At 47.7% G+C, this 18,548-nt stretch overlaps 1 protein-coding gene and 1 long non-coding RNA gene across 6 annotated transcripts in view; one reads left to right on the forward strand and one right to left on the reverse strand.

Annotated features, from left to right (window-relative positions):
• EYA2 (EYA transcriptional coactivator and phosphatase 2) overlaps positions 1-11,378 on the forward strand; it is a 253,660-nt gene extending 242,282 nt beyond the window's left edge. For all 4 annotated transcript variants that reach the window (XM_043883562.1, XM_043883561.1, XM_043883563.1 and 1 more), the window contains 2 exons: positions 1,262-1,362; positions 10,633-11,378. In XM_043883562.1, coding sequence (XP_043739497.1) covers positions 1,262-1,362; positions 10,633-10,713 — 182 coding nt within the window. In that variant the 3' untranslated portion in view covers positions 10,714-11,378. The remainder of the gene's footprint in view (positions 1-1,261; positions 1,363-10,632) is intronic.
• Positions 7,427-16,718, reverse strand: LOC122681447. Of its 2 annotated transcripts, XR_006336982.1 has the most exons (4): positions 16,591-16,718; positions 15,865-15,925; positions 9,306-9,465; positions 7,427-7,476 (listed from the first exon to the last, which is right to left on the reverse strand). It is a non-coding gene; the product is annotated as an uncharacterized LOC122681447 (long non-coding RNA). The 2 variants fall into 2 exon arrangements; XR_006336981.1 differs by lacking the exon at positions 7,427-7,476 and having other exon boundaries at positions 9,140-9,465.
• Between the last annotated feature and the right edge of the window lie 1,830 nt (positions 16,719-18,548).

The raw sequence follows: 18,548 nt of genomic DNA on the forward strand, positions 1-18,548 counted from the left end.
AACATTTCCCATCCCAGGATGGGACATGAGGTGGTTTTATTTTAGGTAGTACATTAAATAACCTAACCTTGAACCCACACAGAAGACTGTTGATTTTTTAATGCTCTTTAAAGAAGAGTGTCTCAGTTTAGTGTTATCCTGTTTCAACAACTTTTTCATATTTGCTAATCTCCCTTATTAACAGAGAAAACACCTTAGGCTCAGAGCTTTCATCAAATAAGAGAATTCAGTAACTAGAAGTGAACAGCAGCATTTGTCGTCAGGACAAGTAATATTGGTTTTTCTGGGGGAGAGGTAGAGGAGCACTGTGTCTTGATTTGTGTGTGTGTGTGTGTGTGTATCACCTAAAATTGTATAATAACACTAAATCTAGTTAACATGTTTTTAGTGAGACATTTTTACCTGTGTTCTTTTCTGGAGGAAAAATCAATTTATAATATATACTTTGGAAGCATTTTCTTAGAGCAGAGCTTTTGCTAAAGTTCTAAACCAGAAATGGCTAGAAGGACTAGATGTCCTTCAGTGCTCAGGGCAGCAAAGAAATTAGCCAGCCCAAAACATCAGGAACACCGAGGCTGAGAAATGCTGATGGAGGTGAAGTGCTCAGCAGGCGCCAGCATAGAGTCACAACTGTCCCTATTAGCACGCTTCTGTTATGATGGTCGTTCCTAAACTTGCCAACAAGGTCGGGATGAACTAAGATCTGAATTCAGTGTGCAGGACTGATGCTGCTGCCTGACCACCTGGGACGAAGGGAAACATGAAAAGATGGTCATCTACACGAAACAAGAGAAAAGCAAACCGGGGAATCACACGAGGGCCACTCTGGCGCCAGGCTGCCCACCCTCGGACACGTGAAGCCCGACACTTGTGCTTCCTAACCCTGGGACCCTGGGCAGATCGCCTCACCTCTAGGGGCTTCACGTCTAATCTGTAAAACGGGTCCATCGCTCTTACACCAGACAGCTGCATAGACACCAGAGCTTGTTTCAAACCCCTGCTCTGCCTTTCTGCTGGGTCCCGGTGGACCAGCCTCATAACTGCTCTGGGCCTCTGTCTTGTCGTCCCATCACCTGGGGACAGGGACACCTCCAGGTTTGCTCAAGGATGAAATGACTCACCCCAGGTCCTTAGGAAGACGGCTGCACGAAGGAAGCTCTTTTTTTTTTTTTTTTTACGAAGGAAGCTCTTAATTAGCGGTGATTATCCACCGCAGTCCCGGGTCCTCACCAAGCATCTTCCTTTCCTTCTGTGCATGCAGGGAAGGACAGCTGCTTCGAGAGGATAATGCAGAGGTTCGGCAGAAAGGCTGTCTACATCGTGATTGGCGACGGCGTGGAAGAGGAGCAGGGAGCCAAAAAGGTACTTCCTCCACGCAGCTCTCAGGGCGCTTCCCCCTCCTCTGTTGAGCCTGTCTCCTTTCCAGGCTCTTCGGTCGCTGGTCCACTCCCACTCAGAAATCACAGAAGCATCCTGAGTCATTTCCTTCTGCAAATCCCCCCTCCGTGCCTTTGCCTGCCACCCCTGGTAGCCTTGCATTGTTTCTGGGACAACTGCTCAGGAGCCCAGAGACCCTCCATCAGGGCAGGCTGGTGGGGGGGCTGGTGCACGTGTGTGTTTTATTTAATACTCACTGATCATATGTTCCAGGAACCCTTCCCAGTTAATAAAGACAGCATTAAGCTAATGAAAAAGAAAATCCTGCTTTTGTGATCTCAGGCCCATGAGGAGACGGGCAGGGGGGTTCTGGTGGCCGCAGCTCTGTTCTTGGAAAAGAAACAGTTGCTAAAGTCCGGGGTCTGGACCTGTCAACAGCATCCCAGAGAGCCTGCCGCCCCCCACCCAGGGGCCTGGGAAGTGGATTGTTAATGTCACAGAGCTTAATTTGGGGGACCTGGTTTCCCCCTTCCTGCCTCAGAAACAGATTCTAAGGAAATGCAAAAATGTTTAGGGTCTCAGCGGATGAAACCCATGAGAAGATGGAAGGTCCTGAGACAGGGGTTTAGGAGAGGGAAAGCTTAGAAGGCTTTGCATATACCAGTCCAGCCTCCTGGAAGGCTCCTCCCCTTCCCTTCCTTGCTCCTCCCCTTGCTCTTCTGGACTCATTCTTTTCCAGCCTCAGCCTCCCTTCAGAGGAGGCTTTCCCTCCCAGCTCCCACTCCCACCTTCCAAGCTCAATGAGGCCTGCCTGCACTTCCCTCCCACAGATCTCCATATTCCTCCTCCAAGGCCTTATCCCCTCTTGTCACAAAAGAGCTGCCTATGTGACTTGTGGCTGCATCACCGACCCTCCACCTGGAGTGTAAGCTCCATTAGCTGAGCACCTACTGTGTGCTGGCCTCTCTTGCAGGCACTGCACCTGGGCAGTGAGCAGAACACACAGGCCGTTCTCACCCCTCACTCAGCTCACAGCCTGGGGACAAGCGGTCAGCACCTAAGTGTAACCAGCATGTCAGATGACCGCTGGAGATTTGGAGAAAAATAAAGCAGAGAGTGGAGAACAGAGGAGGCGCTAGGGGCGGGCAGGCTGGGAGTGCAGGTGGTGATCAAGGCCTGCCTGGCTGCGAGGTGACGGCCGAGCAGAGGTGGGAGGAGAGGAAGTGAGCCAAGTGAGCATCAGAGGGAGGGAATTTCGGGAGAGGAACCAAGAAGTTCAAAGGTCCGAAGGCTGGGGCTTCCTGCAGAAAGCCAGCGTGGCATCAGGGATGCACCAAGCAAAGGGCAGGGCAGGTCGGGAGGTGCGGTCTTGGAGGTGCCTGGGGCCTTCGGAGGGACTTCAGCTTTTACTCTGAGCACTTCTTTTTAAAGCGGATTTCTTTAACTTCAAAAATGAATTGATTTAGAGGGACTTCTTTACCTGGCTGTACTTAACCAGTGGCGCTCCAGTGGTTAAGACTCCACACTCCCAATTCAGGGACACAAGTTTGATCCCTGGTCAGGGAAGTGAGATCCCACACACCACATGGCATGGCTTACATTCGATTTAGAGGAGAAAATATTAATCATAGCTATCGGGGTGACCATGAAAAAAGCTGAGCACCGAAAAATGGATGCTTTTGAACTGTGGTGTTGGAGAAGACTCTTGAGAGTCCCTTGGACTGCAAGGAGATCCAACCAGTCCATCCTAAAGGAAATCAGTCCTGAATATTCACTGGAAGGACTGATGCTGAAGCTCCAATACCTAGGCCACCTGATGCGAAGAACTGACTCATTGGAAAAGATCCTGATGCTGGGAAAGATTGAAGGCAGGAGGAGAAGGGGATGACAGAGGATGAGACGGTTGGATGGCATCACCGACTCAATGGATATGCGTTTGAGCAAGCTTTGGGAGTTGGTGATGGGCAGGGAGGCCTGGCGTGCTGCAGTTCATAGGGTCACAAAGAGTCAGACTAAGCGAGTGAGCTGACTGATATGGGTGATACACCAGGATATGACCAAAACAGTGGTGTGAACCTCATGAATTATCACATGAATCCAGGACCGGTGTGCCAGGTCAAGAGCTGGTCTCCGGTGAACCTACCCGAAGCCCACTGCTGGGGTGGGAGGGGGAGTCAAGAGCCACTTTTGCAGGTTCAGATCTAATTGAGAAGAACCTCTGCCCAAGCATGTGACAGCGATCAAAATAAACTTTGCTTCTATCAGAGTTAGACTGAGAACCTGCTTAGCCTCTGGTCGTGGGCACGCTACCTGCCCTCTGGTTCTCACCTGGAGAACGACAAGTCCATGGAGCAGTCACTGCCGTTCACTTGCCTTCTCACATCAAAGGGGGTTTCTTAGGGCAGTGTAGCAGATGTTTGGAAATGATCGTTTACTATCCTGAAATGAAATACTAACGGATAAGAAAACCTCCTTAAAGCCATAATTTCCTGCCCCAAGAAAATTTTTAGAAAGAAAATAAAAAACACAGTGTCCTGGAGATCAACATCCAGTGATACAGAGAGAAATAAGGGCGGGACCTCCCTGGTGGTCCAGTGGTTAAGACTTCCCCTTCCAGTGCAGAGGGTGCAGGTTCTATCCACAGAGGGCTAAGATTCCCCATGTCTCAGGACCAAAACATAAAACAGAAGCAACATGGTTAACAAATTCAATAGTTTAAAAATGGTCCTCATCAAAAATAATCTTTTTAAAGAAATAAGGGAAAGTCGTTTGTACTCAAGGGTTCCTCAGGTGGCGATAGTGGTAAAGAATCCACCTGCTAATGCAGGAGACACAAGAGACACAAGGTCGATCCCTGGGTCCGGAAGGTCCCCTGGAGGAGGGCACGGCAACCCACTCCGGTATTCCTGCCTGGAGAATCCCGTGCACAGAGGAGCCTGGCGGGCTACAGTCTACAGGGTCGCAAAGAGTTGGACACGACTGAGCACACACACGTATTTATACTCACAATAACATGTGCTCCGGTGGTAAAAGTTTGAGCACAGAGCCCTGCACCCAAAAGCGCTGTCGCTGAGGATGCAGCCCAGCAAATGCAGGACACGAGTGTGCAGTCCCAGCCGCTCACAGAGCCATCGAGGCGCTGCAGCCGTCACGTGATTGCTCCAAACTGCAGGGCAACCCAGGGTGAGGCTCGGACTAAAACAAAATATAGGCTTCCCCAGTTCACAGAGTCACTGCAGCCCTGGAAAACGTTTATTAAAAGCATGGGAAAGATACTCTGTTTATGTGACAGAGTGGAGTTAAGGGTCTCCACTCGGGTTATTATGAATGGGTTTGTATGTTCTTAAATATCTGGCAGAAGATTTGAAAATCATTCAAGTCTAAGGTGTGTGGGATGGAGCAGGCACCTGCACCTCGTGGAGTGCCCCCCCAATCATGACAACAGTCAAAACTCACACAGTCGCTCCTAGGAGGCAGGCTGCTTCTTAAGAACTGCTAGTCTAGGTCGCCCTCCCTTAGAGAGCCAGGAGGAGGGGGAGCTGACAGAGATGCCTCTTCATAAACTAAAGTTCTTTTTTTTTGAGATCTTAGTTCTCCAACTAGAGATCGAACCCATGCCCCCAGCACTGGAAGTGCAGAGTCTTAACCACTGGACCTCCAGGGAAGGCCTGCAGGTGCCCCTTTCAATTCTGTGTCCCAGGCGCCTCCCTCGCCTCACCCTACAGCTGCCTGGCTCTCACAGAAACAGGTGGCCAGGGGAGCATATTTTGCCCTAAATCCCAGCTTGGCCATTGTTGGCTGTGTGGCCTTCAGCCAGGGGCAGCCCTCTCTGAGCTGCCTTTTTATCTGTTGCCCCTGCAGAGAACAGACGCCAAGGGGGCCAGCAGAGGAACCATGCAGAGTCAGCCCTCAATAGCCCAAAGTGGGTGCGGTTACTACTCCCTGGGGCTGGGGAATAGTGGGGGAGAAAGCTAAATCCATCTTCAGAAATTCAGAGGAGGGTCTGTCTCTAGGGGAGCCAGCAGAGAAAGAAAACAGGAGTCCGAATTTGCACATCACAAAGGGGGAAGAAGGAATGAGCACAGAATCTAATTAAAAATAAGCAAAGAAGAGGGGGTTTCCCTGGTGGCTCGGTGGTAAAGAATCCACCTGCCAATGCAGGAGACATGCGTTCGATCCCCGGTCCGGGAGGATCCCACATGCCACAGAGCAACTGAGCCCGTGCATCAGAACTGCTGAGCCCATGTTCTAGAGCGCGGGAGCCTTACCTACTGAGTCCACTTGCCCTGAGTCCGCGGTCGACAACTACAGAAGCCACTGCAATGAGAAGCCTGAACACTGCACCTGAAGAGTGACCCCCGCCCCCTTCAACAAGAGAAAAGCCCTCATGGTGAAGACCCAGCGCGGCCAAAGATAAATACATTTTTAAAAATAAGGCAAAGAAGTTTATAAAAGAAAACAGGAGAAGTCTGACAAATACAAGACACAAAAGTAAACTGATATCAAAAAAGCCAAATGTTGTCACAATAAATGGGAATGAAGCAAAATTTCAAAGTCAGTGATTTTCTGACAGTTTTTTTTTTTTAAAGCTGGCTGAATGTGAAAGATTCCTAATATAGAGAACAGTTGAAAAATACAGAAAAAGTATTCCTGTGTATACTAACAATGAAAGCCGATGCCGCTGTATTAATATCAAGCAAATAGATTTTAAGGTGAAAATCATTACTAAAAAATTAGAAGTATAAAAGTGTTCATTTGAGCTAAACTTGCAAGTACCTAATAAAATAGCTTGTGCTTCCCTGGTGGCTCAGAGGGTAAGGCATCTGCCTGCAATGTGGGAGACTGGGGTTCAAATCCCCGGTCGGGAAGATCCTCTGGAGAAGGAAGTGGCAAGCCACTCCAGGACTCTTGCCTGGAGAATTCCATGGACGGAGGAGCCTGCTAAGCTACCGTCCATGGGATTGCAGAGTCACACACAACTGAGCAACTTCACAATAAAATAGCTTAAATAAGAAAAAAACAAAATCTGCCCACATAACAAAAACTCACCCCAGTGTCTTCTTTGGGCAAAGTCCACAGGAGCAAGTATATCACTGAATCCAGGCTGAGGGAGTGGGTGAGGAAGTCCCCCCGGGTCCAGGCTTTGTACAGTGGAGTTTGCGTTGCCAGAGATGCTGGTCCGCAGCTTCAACAGCGGAGAGCTGTCTCCGTCTCCCGTTAGCGGCCCACAGAGCCGGGGCAGCCCAGGGGCCCAGGCCCCGTCCGTCTTGTTGCTCTGCCAGCCCCAGTGCTGCCGTTACCACACAGCCCACGACGGCTCCTCACCCCCTCCACGCCTGCACTCCCCCACCAGGAAAATCAAGGGGGAGGGGAGAGGGGAGGACCCCCCCTGCCCTTTAAGAGCACCGCGGATACAGCGATACGACATCACTGCTGCTCAGATCCTACTGGCCAGATTTCTGAGTCAGGAAGTCACACCTTGTCACAAAGGGAGCTGGAAGATGTGACCTTGATTCTCAGCCACTCCTGCCTAGCAAGGCAAGATACAAAGGAAGAAAAGGAAGAAAACAAGGACGGAGCATTTTTCTGAGAGAGAAGGGGAGAACGAATGCAGGGAGTCAGCAGTCTCCATCACAGCCGGCCGGTGGCGGGGCTGTCACTCATCCCAGGCCTTCAGTTCAGTCCAGTCACTCAGTCGTGTCTGACTCTTGGCGACCCCATGGACTGCAGCATGCCAGGCCTCCTTGTCCATCACCAACTCCCGGAGATTACTCAAACTCATGTCCATTGTGTCGATGATGCCATCCAACCATCTCGTCCTCTGTCATCCTCTTCTCCCGCCTTCAATCTTTCCCAACCTCAGGGTCTTTACCAATGAGTCAGTTCTTCACATCAGGTGGACAAAGTGTTGGACTTTCAGTTTCAGCATCAGTCCTTCCAATGAATATTCAGGACTGATCTCCTTTAGTACGGGCTGGTTGGATCTCCTTGCAGTCCAAGGGACTCTCAAGAGTCTTCTCCAACACCACAGTTCAAAGGCATCAATTCTTCGGCACTCATCTTTCTTTATAGTCCAACTCTCACATTCATACATGACTACTGGAAAAATCATAGCTTTGACTAGACAGACCTTTGTTGGTAATGCCTCTGCTTTTTAATATGGTTACCCACTACTCTTTATTACTGATGTCATCATTTTATTTAATCCTCCAAGCCCCTCCCCCCCTTCTCCCCCCCCCCCCACCACCCCGCACAGTGGGTACCATCCCACTTCATTTTATAGAGGACGTGTTTGAGACTCAGAGAGGTTAATTAATTTACTTAAGGTCACACAGCTGGCAGTGTAAACTGCTCTGTGCTGTGTGCCAAACGCCTGGTAGGAAGGAGGTGGACTTAGGACTTTGAAACACTGTCATTCCGCACCCCTGAGCTGGTCAGAAGAGACTGGAGTCCACCAAAGAAGACTCGGGCACACCACCCCCATACGCTCTGCTCCCCTGAAAGTTCCCACCAGTGTCTGAAGCAGCAGCCCCAGCACGTTAATGAGTAGCTCTGTGCGCCAGCAGCTCTCCCGACGTGATGGATGGGCCTCATTAGCCCAGGCCGCCGGACACCTGAGCAGTGTGAAATACGGTGACAGGACAGGGGGCTTCAGCTGTTTCAGCTGACAGTGTTGTTAATATCTCCATTTTAGCGGGTCATTTGTCTCCACCTCTCCACAAGTGATAAATCCACCCGGGCTCTGCAGCCACCAGGCCTGGGAGGGAGGCTGCTGAGACAGTCTCTTCCCCTTTGCTCGTTTCCTCCCAGAAAAATAAATTACATTGTTTAAGGAGGGACTGGATTGGCCAGGCAGCCACCAACATCCATCTTTGCAGAGAATGAAAGGCTCAGCCAGGCTGAGGGGAGCAGGGTGGGGGAGCTGAAAGGCATTAAAGAGATGGCATCTGTTGCCCATGATGGATCATTTTCTGCTTCTTTTGGGCAAAAGAGGAAAAGATGTGTCCATTGAGGACTTTGCTTTGAGAAATTCCCCTTCCCTCTTCTTCTCCCTCCCTTCCTTTTTTCATTCATTCCACGAATATTAAGTGCCCACTGTGGGCCAAGAGGCATGCTAGGCAGCAGTGAACATGACTTTCCAAGCTCAGACCCTCCTCAGGACCTCTGCACTTGCTGTGTCTTCAGCCTTGACTACCTCCCCCCACATTTGCATGGCCCCTGCCTTCCCATTCTCTGGGGCCTACTTAAATGTCATCCCTCCAGAGAGGCCTGCCCTGACCCAGCTCTCTAAAGTGCAGAGCCCCCAGAGGCAGGAAAGGGTTTATTGTGCTCCTGGAACCAAAAGGACATTTGTATAGTTTCTATCCTGTGGGCATAGAACCTCACAGAGCAGCAGATCTACCATGGAACTGGGGGCATTCATATACATCCATCAAGCATCCTCTGTTCACTCAGTAAATAACTGAAGGCCAGTGGCTGTCTTGAGGATGCTCAGTATCTTTTAGCTGTAATGAAGACTTAAACACTTGCTAACCTAACAAGATTAGAAGTAGGTGTATCCTAGGTTGTTTCAGTGGCTCCAAAAATTCACCAGGTATCCCTTTCCATCATTTTGCTCTACCTTTCTAATCATCTTTGGCTTTTTCATTGCTGATATTTCATTTCTCATGATCTCAAAACAGCTGCCACAGCTCCAGACATCACGTACTAACAAGCCATCATTCAAATGAAAGGGGAAAGTAAGGAGGAAAGAGTTCTCAGGTGCTTCTCTCTATTCATGGAGGAAAATCTTTCCCAGACACACCCAGCAGACTTCCTCATTGACTTCAATGGCTCACAAGTCAGGAGGGATACAGGACAAATCCCTGACAAACAGGGTTGGAGTTGTCATAGCTTGCTTACATGATCATAATTCACCCCTTACTTACCTCTCTGGCACAGTGCTGCCAAATTCAGGGTTCTGGAAGTCGGAAGGAGGATGGCTGTTGACAGGCATCAGCTTTAGTCACTGGTTACATTTTCTGGTGATGAACACACAGTCAAGTTTTTTCTCTGGAGTCAGACAGAATCTCTGTGTGCCTCAGTCTCCTTATTTGTAAAACAAGACAGACATGGTATACAGCAAGTATTATCTGCATTTTTCAGACAAGCAGCAGAGTAAATCACTTAAGGTCACCCAGCTAATGAAGATAGAACAGAGCTTTGACAAGGGCAATCTTAAACATTTAACCTTCACACTATGGAAGTGTTTCACAAATTTCTTCTTTCACATGAGCAATTTCTGTAATCAACATAGCACTTCTTTTACACCAATTACTTCTGCTGTGTCTTCATGCTGCCTGTCCTATTATCTACTTCATGTTTCCCTTTCAGTCAACGCGCTTATGTTTAAAATGAAAAACCTCATTGCATGACAGTAACACAGAGCACGCATCACCTGCTGTAAAGAAAAGATAAAAAGTCTCTGGGACCAGCCCTATCTGTTCACATGGAAACTAGTGAGTGTTAGGGAGGGGTTGAAGGCATGGTAGCATCTGGCCAAGCCTTTCTATCTGAAACGTCATGACTGAGAACACATTTTTAAGTCGGAATGGCTTTCCTGTTGTGTGATTTGATGCCATGTCGGTGCACCACTTCCCTGAGGCTCAGATGGTAAAGAATCTGCCTGCAGTGCAGGAGACTCAGGCTTTATCCCTGGGTCGGGAAGATCCCCTGGAGAAGGGAATGGCAACCCACTCCAGTGTTCTTACCTGGAGAATTCCATGGACAGAGGAGCCTGACAGGCTATAGTCTGTGGAGTCACACAGAGTCAGACACAACTGAGTGACTAACTCTTTCACTTTCAGCACATCAAGACCACAGCAGTCCCAACGGAGGGGAAAGGGGCCAGTCAGTCCGCATGTTGGACAGGGCAGGATAAGTCATCAGAACAGGCTCAGAAGGGGACTTCCCAGGTGGTCCAGGGATAAAGACTCCACACTCCCAATACAGGGGGCACAGGTTCCATCCCCTTGGGGAACAAAGATTTCCCCATGCCACCAGGCAAAGCCAAAAAATAAATAACAGGCTCCAAAGAAATAGAAAGGATGCCCAGACTGGTGGGTACTGATCACATCCGGGGCGGGGGGAGGGGTCCACCGTGATGTTTTGACTCGGGGACTTCTCCTAAGGTTCTCACCACAGGCGTGGGATCCAGGGGGGCTGCAGGAGGTGCCAGCAGAGCCATAACCGTGTGTCCGCGGTTCTGTGTTCCAGCACAACATGCCTTTCTGGAGGATATCCTGCCACGCGGACCTGGAGGCGCTGAGGCACGCCCTGGAGCTGGAGTATTTATAGCAGCGCCCACGGTCTCCCCACCTGCCGTCAGAGCTGCAGCCACCAGCCCAGGCCCCTGGCTTTCCCCGCCGCCCCCGCCAGATGCTGGACAGCAGGCAGGGTCCCTCCAGCCGAGAGGTGTCCAGTGACCATCTCAGAAGTTGACCTTTCGGCCCCAACGCGGGTCCTGAGAAACAGGGCACCCAGCAGTGGCTTTGGAATATTTAACTTTGGGGAAGAGGGCTGGCTCAGAGTCCAGACTTTTCTACAAGACTCACAGAACAAAAGCAAGGAATTGCTGATTCGGGGGAGGGCTGGTGATGAGAAGGGAACAGGCTTTTTTTTTCCACTTTAATTTATGGACTACCCTCATTACTCCGCTATTATGCTCTTGTACCTGTGTTGCTGGTTTTCTTAGCTGTTGGTTTTTTGGTTTTCTCAGCGGGCACGTTTGGCGGCGCACAGTTCTAACTGAAGCCTCTCTGCTCCAGTGGTGCTCTGGAGGCAGCTCGGGGCTGTGGGGAAGACTGTTGCTTCTTTTGTTTTTAAGGACCTAACCCGACATCATGTGGACGGTGCACGTGCCTTCAACTGCCATCTTGTTTTCTGGGAAGCGGGGACCTGCGGAGGAGGTGGTATTTTGTGACAGAAAGAGGCATTAAATAAAACCACGTTTACATTTTGAAGTGGGGTAGGGTGTCACTACTTGATGACCACCTTTGCGGCTTCTGAATATGTTGGTCTTTTCCTCTTTCGTTGCAGAAGTATAAAATCCAACTCAAATTGGCTTAAGCCAAAAAAAAAAAAAAAAAGGCATCTCCAGGAACTTTTAGTCCATATATGTCTTCAGGCATAGCTGGATCCTGGCGGTCAAGTGACTTTCTCCTGGGTGGTTTTACTTCTCAGGCAGGCTCTTCCCTGTTGTGGCAAAAATGGCTCCAAGAATCTTTCAGCAAAACCACACCAGAAGAAATAGCTGCTTCTGCCTCGAGGTTCCAACAAGAGCCCAGGATTGTGTCTCATTGGCCAGACCTGAGTCATGACCTACCCATGGAGCTGGATTTAGGGTTCAATCTCTCATGAGCAGAAAGTTGGAGACAGCTGGTTCCCCAAGGAGGAATCAGTGAGCTACTACTAAAAGAATTTGGGGGGTGCTATGGAAATAGAACTGATCTCCATGCCAATGGTAGGAGTTTGTTTTCCAGGGGATGAACCGAGGATTTGGTGAAGGAAACAAGAAGGGACATCTGGAGAAGTTCCAAGGACATCTTGAGCTCTGTTGCAGCCCACAGAGTTCCAAGCAGAGCCTGGATCCATTTAATTGGATGCTAAGCCTAAGTATAAGCTCCTCCCTCTATTCATGTCGGTGAAATCCAGGGTCTTCAATTGGCTGGCATCCATGTCAGTGGAGATGGGAAAACGACCTGATGATTGGAGTCTCAGAGCTAGAATCTGATACATAGAAAGCCATCACCAACAGTGAGATAGACTCCTCACTAGGCTCTGAGCTCCCTGGGGGCAGGTGCTATTTGCTTCATCTCTGTTTCCCCCCAAATCAAGCATGGAATGATGTTCTTGGAATCAATCCACAGAGTGGATGCTAACACAAATTGGAATCCCATTATAGATGAGGTTCCTATGACAAACCTACACAGCATATTAAAAAGCAGAGACATTACTTTGCCAACAAAGGTCCACCTAGTCAAAGCTTCTGTTTTCCCATTAGTCACGTATGGATGTAAGAGTTGGACTATAAAGAAAGCTGAGCACCAAAGAATTGATGCCTTTGAACTGTGGTGTTGGAGAAGACCCTTGAGAGTCCCTTGGACTGCAAGGAGATCCAACCAGTCCATCCTAAAGGAGATCAGTCCTGGGTGTTCATTGGCAGGACTGATGTTGAAGTTGAAACTCCAATACTTTGGCCACCTGATGCAAAGAACTGACTCATTGGAAAAGACCCTGAGGCTGGGAAAGATTGAAGGCAGGAGGAGAAGGGGACGACAGAGGATGAAATGGTTGGATGGCATCACTGACTCGATGGACATGAGTTTGAGCAAGCTCCGGGAGTTGGTGATGGACAGGGAAGCCTGGCATGCTACAGTCCATGGGGTTGCAAAGAGTTGGACATGACTGAGCCGATTGAACTACAGATGAGGTAGAAAGAAGGAAGTATAATTAATATCATAGTCAGTAAGGTAATTGGCTGGGTGAATGGAATATTTGTAAAAATGGATGAATAGATGTTTAAATAGTTGGGTGGTGGGTGGGTGGCTGGTTAGGTGATTGGAGAATGGAGAAATAAATGGGTGGGTAACTCTTGGGATGACCAGATAGATGGTTATATAGATTGAATGGTTGGATGGTTGGATAGATAATTGATGAACAAATGGTGAGATGGATGGGTGGATGCCTGTCTGGATGACTGAATGGTTGCATGGTGAGATGGAAAGATGGATAGATGGTTAAGTGGGTAAATGAGTGGCTAAATGGATGGATGGGTATTTGAATGAGTAATTGGATAGAATGACTAATGGTTGATGGGTGATTGATCTGTGATGGTTGGATATGTGGTTGCAAGAATGGTAATGGTTAGATGGACAGATGGTTAAATGGAGGTAAAGAATCCCCAGAGTTAGCTGCTGAAAACATGGGTCAACCTCACTATAATCTGCCGACTTAGGTTTCTTCTAATGAGTGGAGGAGCTGTACTGGATGAATTGACTTCTGGCTGGAGAAGAAAAAGAGACTGGAGGACAGCCAGCCAGGGAATCAGTGACGTGAACACTCCTGGATCCTCCCTGTTTTCCCATTGACACCCTGGCCACTTAGGTCTTGTAATCACGTGCTATCCACCCTTCCCTTCCAGCCACCATCACAACCTGCTGTCAGAGAACAGAGTTGTGGTTGCCTAGGGTGGAGGGGAGAAGGATGGGCTGGGAATCTGGGATTGGTAGATGCAAACTACTACATTTAGAGTGGATAAACAACAAAGTCCTAATGTATAGCACAGGGGACAATATTCAGTATCCTGTGATAAACCATACTGGAAAAGAATGTAAAAAAAGAATGTGTATACGTGTATAACTGAGGCATTTGGCTGATTCGCAGAGACTGGCACAGCACTGTAAATCAACTATACTTCAATAATTTGGAGGAAAAAAAATAAAATAGTCCTATATCCAAGTACTACAAAAAGAAAAAAAAAAAACTGTCAAGAAAAATTTTGTTTAGAGTTTAACAAAGAGTAAATTTACTTATAAAAAAGAAATTTTATTTTAAAAGGCTTCTGTTAGTGGCACTAATAGTAGACTCTCAGCTGTCCACACAGAAAGAGGTTTGGGGCGAAACAAACGTGTCCCTTAATCCTGAAATTAACTGCCTAGGTGGTCAACTACTTCTCTGTTGTGATAACTGAATGTCGAAGGCTAGTGCTGACAGTCCACAGTTTGTAGGGGTTTCATTCTGAATTCTAGATGACTCGAAGCTCTCAGTGGGTAAAGACACTATCTTTCTCATTCTGTAAGAGAGAAGGCAATTAATGAATGTTGGATGATGGATGGAAGGATGGATGGTGGGGGGTGGGTAGATGGATGGATAAATGGATGGATGGATGGATGGATGGATGGATGGATGGATGGGTAGCTAAGATTCAGTGGTCCCAGACTGCTTGCCTTCACTGTTTATCCAACAGCATCTAGCTCTGGAACACTCTTAGAAGTAGAGTAACTGGACCATGCAGTACTCCCAAACAAAAGCCCTTGGCCTTCTGGAAGTCTGAGAATGACACCAGAAGTTCCTGGCCAGCTCAGCAGAAGGACAGAGAATCAAAGAAGTCTTCCGGTCAACCTCCAGGGCTGAAGGTATTTGTTTCACAATGGATTTAGAAATCAGCTAACATGGGGATTTTCCAGTTGCAAATGGCATAAATACCATCAAAGTGGCTTTTAAAAAAAAAAAAAAAAAAGATGTCTATGGTCTACTTGACTGAAAGGTTCAGGAATGTGTGATCTCAGACCCCATCACCACCAACACCCCAAATGCAGAATTCAACAAGTGTCTTTAAATTTTTTTTAATTCAGTCTCTTTGTCTCTATCCCTGGACACTGTTCCCTCTAACTTGGCTTCATTTGTGTTATACATGCTTGGGGTAAATGATGTGGCAGGAGTGATTACACAAAGATTTCTGTTGATTGAGCATTGGTTAATTCTTAGAAGGATAATTGCTTAGGAAAGATAGGTTAAATTTATTATGTGAGATTAAAATGTCCTTGTGGTTGAAATATTTTGAGTTCATTCTTCCTTAGTTATTTGCAGCCAAAAGCATCTCAACATATATAGCACATAGTAAATAGTAGTAGTAGTGTTATATCACATGGGCTCAGATGTCTACTCAGAAAATGAATCATTCAAGTGGAGTGGACATTTTTTCCATCAGATATTAATCGAGTATCTACAATGCATTGGCAGTGTCCCCGGCACAACAGACACACATTTGAATAAGACATTGTGCTTGCAAAAAAAAAAAAATTGAGAAATTTGACCACCTTAAAAAAACTTACTAAGAAATGTAAGTAAGGCTTCCCTGGTGGCTCAGTGATAAAGAATCCACCTGCCAACGTAGGAAATGCTGGTTCGATCCCTGGTCTGGGAAGTTACTACACGCCGAGGGGCAACTAGACCCGTACACTACAACTTACTAAGCCTGTGCTCCAGAGCCCGGGAGCCCCAAATACTGAAGCCCACTTGCCCTACTGCCTATAGTCCACAACAAGAGAAGCCACTGCAAGGAGAAGCCTGTGCACCACAACTAGAGAGTAGCCCCCACTCCCCCCAACTAGAGAAAAGCCCGTGCAGCAACAAAGAGCCAGCACAGCCACAGATAAATTATAAAAATAACATGAGACAAAAGTCAAACTGAAATTCAAATCGCAGACAACAGCAAGAGTTAACCCCCCTAAATATATAAAAAGCTCCTAGAAATAAATAATAGGCCAACAACCCAAATAAAAAATGAACAAAGGCCATGAACATTTTTGTATTTGTTTAAAGTACAATTGGTTCTTAAACTTATACAAAGATACTCAAGTTCACTCATAATAAGAGAAATGCAGATATACTGAGATACCATTTTTCACATCAGATTGACAAAAATTCGAAAGTTTTATGACTCACAGTGCCGGTGGAGCTGTGGGGCTTCATGCATTGCTTGTGGAAGCTGAAATTGGTACAACTCCTAAGGAGGGAAAGTTGGCCATATTTATCCAATTTGTAAGTTTGACTCAGTACTTCCACTTCTGAGACTCTATCTACAGACATACTTACATAAGCATGCATATTCTGTATAGAGTTACTTTCTACAATACCGTCTGTAATAGCAAAGAATGAAAACAAACCGAATATCCGTCAGCAGTGGACTGATACATATTGGCTGTGGGACTTTTTATTTCCTTGGAGTTTGGATCTTACTCCAAATCCAGTGAGAAGACACCAGAAAGTTTAAGGCAGGAGAGGAGCATAATCTGACTTCTATTTTTAAAAATCATCCTGATCTGGGGGATGGGTACCCAAGTATAACCATGTGCAAGAATATATCAGGTGCGCACTTGAGCTTGGTGCAGTAAACTGGGTGTAAAATACATGGAGAAAATACCTTCAAGTTCATGAGAAAGCCCATGACCTGTTTTTGCCCAGACACCCTGCCTCCATCCTTCCCCCTGGAAACCATGCTCCCCGGCGCAGATGACCAGGGACGACGTCTCCAGGTCCCCTAAAGAGCCCCTCCTGGTCCTTCCCAGCCTCTCCCCAGCCTTCCACCTCTCTCCTGATTTCTGTCACCCCAGATCTCCAAGCTCCTATAAATGGACCCATACAGAAATGCAGCCTGCCTTCTTTACTCACAAGGATGTGGGGAAACTTCTAGGATGTCGTCCGGATCCATAGACAGTCCATTCTGGGTAAAGGAAAACTGAGCTGAGCTGAGCGCGCTCCGCCCTTCTCCCCCAGCGCCGGCAGCCCCGACGATGCTGCCGGCTCAGCACCGCGACGCTGTGCTCGCTGGTGACCACCAGAGGGCAGTGCGAGCCCGCCACTGGCCCGAACTGCCCGCAGGTGCCACCCAAAGTTAGGCCTGGAGATAGCACTGCGAGGATTCCAGAAGCATCTTCTTGGGCTGCGCCCTTGCTTCGGGGAGTGCTTCCCTGAAATTGCAGCACCTTCGAGGACATGTTCAGGCCCAAGAGTTAAGGATTAATTGACCTGCTCTGGTCACAATGGGGATTCCACCAGCAGCATGGTGGCCTGGAGCCATCAGCAACCACTGCCCTGGAAGCGCTTCTTCCTACACTCAGCGCGGCTTTAAAAATTAACTGCCAAAAAAAATTAAAAAATAAAAAAATAAAAATTAACTGCCCTAATGCTTAATAATACCATCGTCATGATAGTTTAAATTGTTTAACAAAATGTTGGGTTTTTTTTCATCCATAAATTCAATATAGCAAAATATGCAGAAGTTCATTCAAGGATGATGGATAAGCCAGCTCCAGCCAAATACTGATTTTAAAATTCAGCCACCAAGTATTTGGCCAAAAATGAGTACTTGGGGAACTCGGGCTGCAGGGGAGAGGGTGTCTCTTTGCCCTTGTAGCCCTGTCCCCGCCACACGGTATCAGGACCGCAGAAACCCAGCCCTCCTGTCTCTCGTAGCCCTTGGATTCCTGCAGGCCACCTGGTGTGGCTGAATGAGGAGCTGCTCACATAAGCCTGGCACCTACATTTATGAAACACCTGCTGTGTCCCAGGCACCCGGCTGGGCCCTTGACTTGCATTAGCTCCTTCATCGCAGCCACACAGGTGCTGTCTGGAGATGACAGATTGCACGTGGTTAAGATGTGGCCTGGGGTCAAATCCCAGCTCTTCCTTTTCCTGTTTGTGGAAACTTCACTCTCTGAACCTCAGCTTTCTCACCTGTAAAATGGGGTTGATGAGAAAACCCACCTCACAGAAATGTTGCCAGCATTGAATGCATTCAGACATGAACAACATTTTTTATTTGAAAGCCTCCTTTTCGGTCACTCCACATGAGAAATGCATATTGTATATATATCAAGACCCAGTCTAACATAGATATATGTGTACATATTATGTGTGTAAAACTAAAATATGTTCCACAAAGCAATGTTGACCTATAATACTATGATACATCCTGTTATTTTCCATCCTGTCCTGGTTTCTGTTTAAAAGATGCAGGTCACAATCCACTAAATCGGCTCCATGACCCACCATTTAGAAAATACTGGTTTAGTAAAAGGCTTGGCAGACCATGCTGTTTTCAGGAGTCCCATTTTACAGAAGGGGAAACTGAGGCCCAGAGAGTGTTGTGGCTTGCCTGTGACCCCACCCACTGGAACGTAGCAGAGCCCAGACTCCAACCTAGGATCTCTGACACCTAAATTAAGGCTCTTCCACACAAGATGCAAACTGGCCAGATCTGACCGAGAGAGAAGTTTGACTGATTTTCACAATGTTTGCAAAATTTGGTACAACTATAGATAACTTAGAAGACATAACTCAAAATATGGATTTTCAACTTCTCACTAAAAAACGTGGGCAATCTGGCAAGACGGGGACCTACGTACGCACGGGATCAGCAGGAGCCACACCAGAGCTGCCGCTTTGAGCTGCTCTCCAGGTTCATTCGTTTGCCCCAGTCCCCACCATGCCATGGACAGAGGAGCCTGGCAGGTTACAGTCCATGGGGTCTCAGAGAGTCAGACATGACTCAGCAACTAAACAATAATAATCACTGTGCCGTTTTGTGTCCCAGACACTGAGACAAACCATCAATTGCCATAGTCTAT

The sequence above is a fragment of the Cervus elaphus genome, chromosome 23 (genome assembly GCF_910594005.1).
Source record: "Cervus elaphus chromosome 23, mCerEla1.1, whole genome shotgun sequence".
Lineage (NCBI taxonomy): Eukaryota > Metazoa > Chordata > Mammalia > Artiodactyla > Cervidae > Cervus > Cervus elaphus.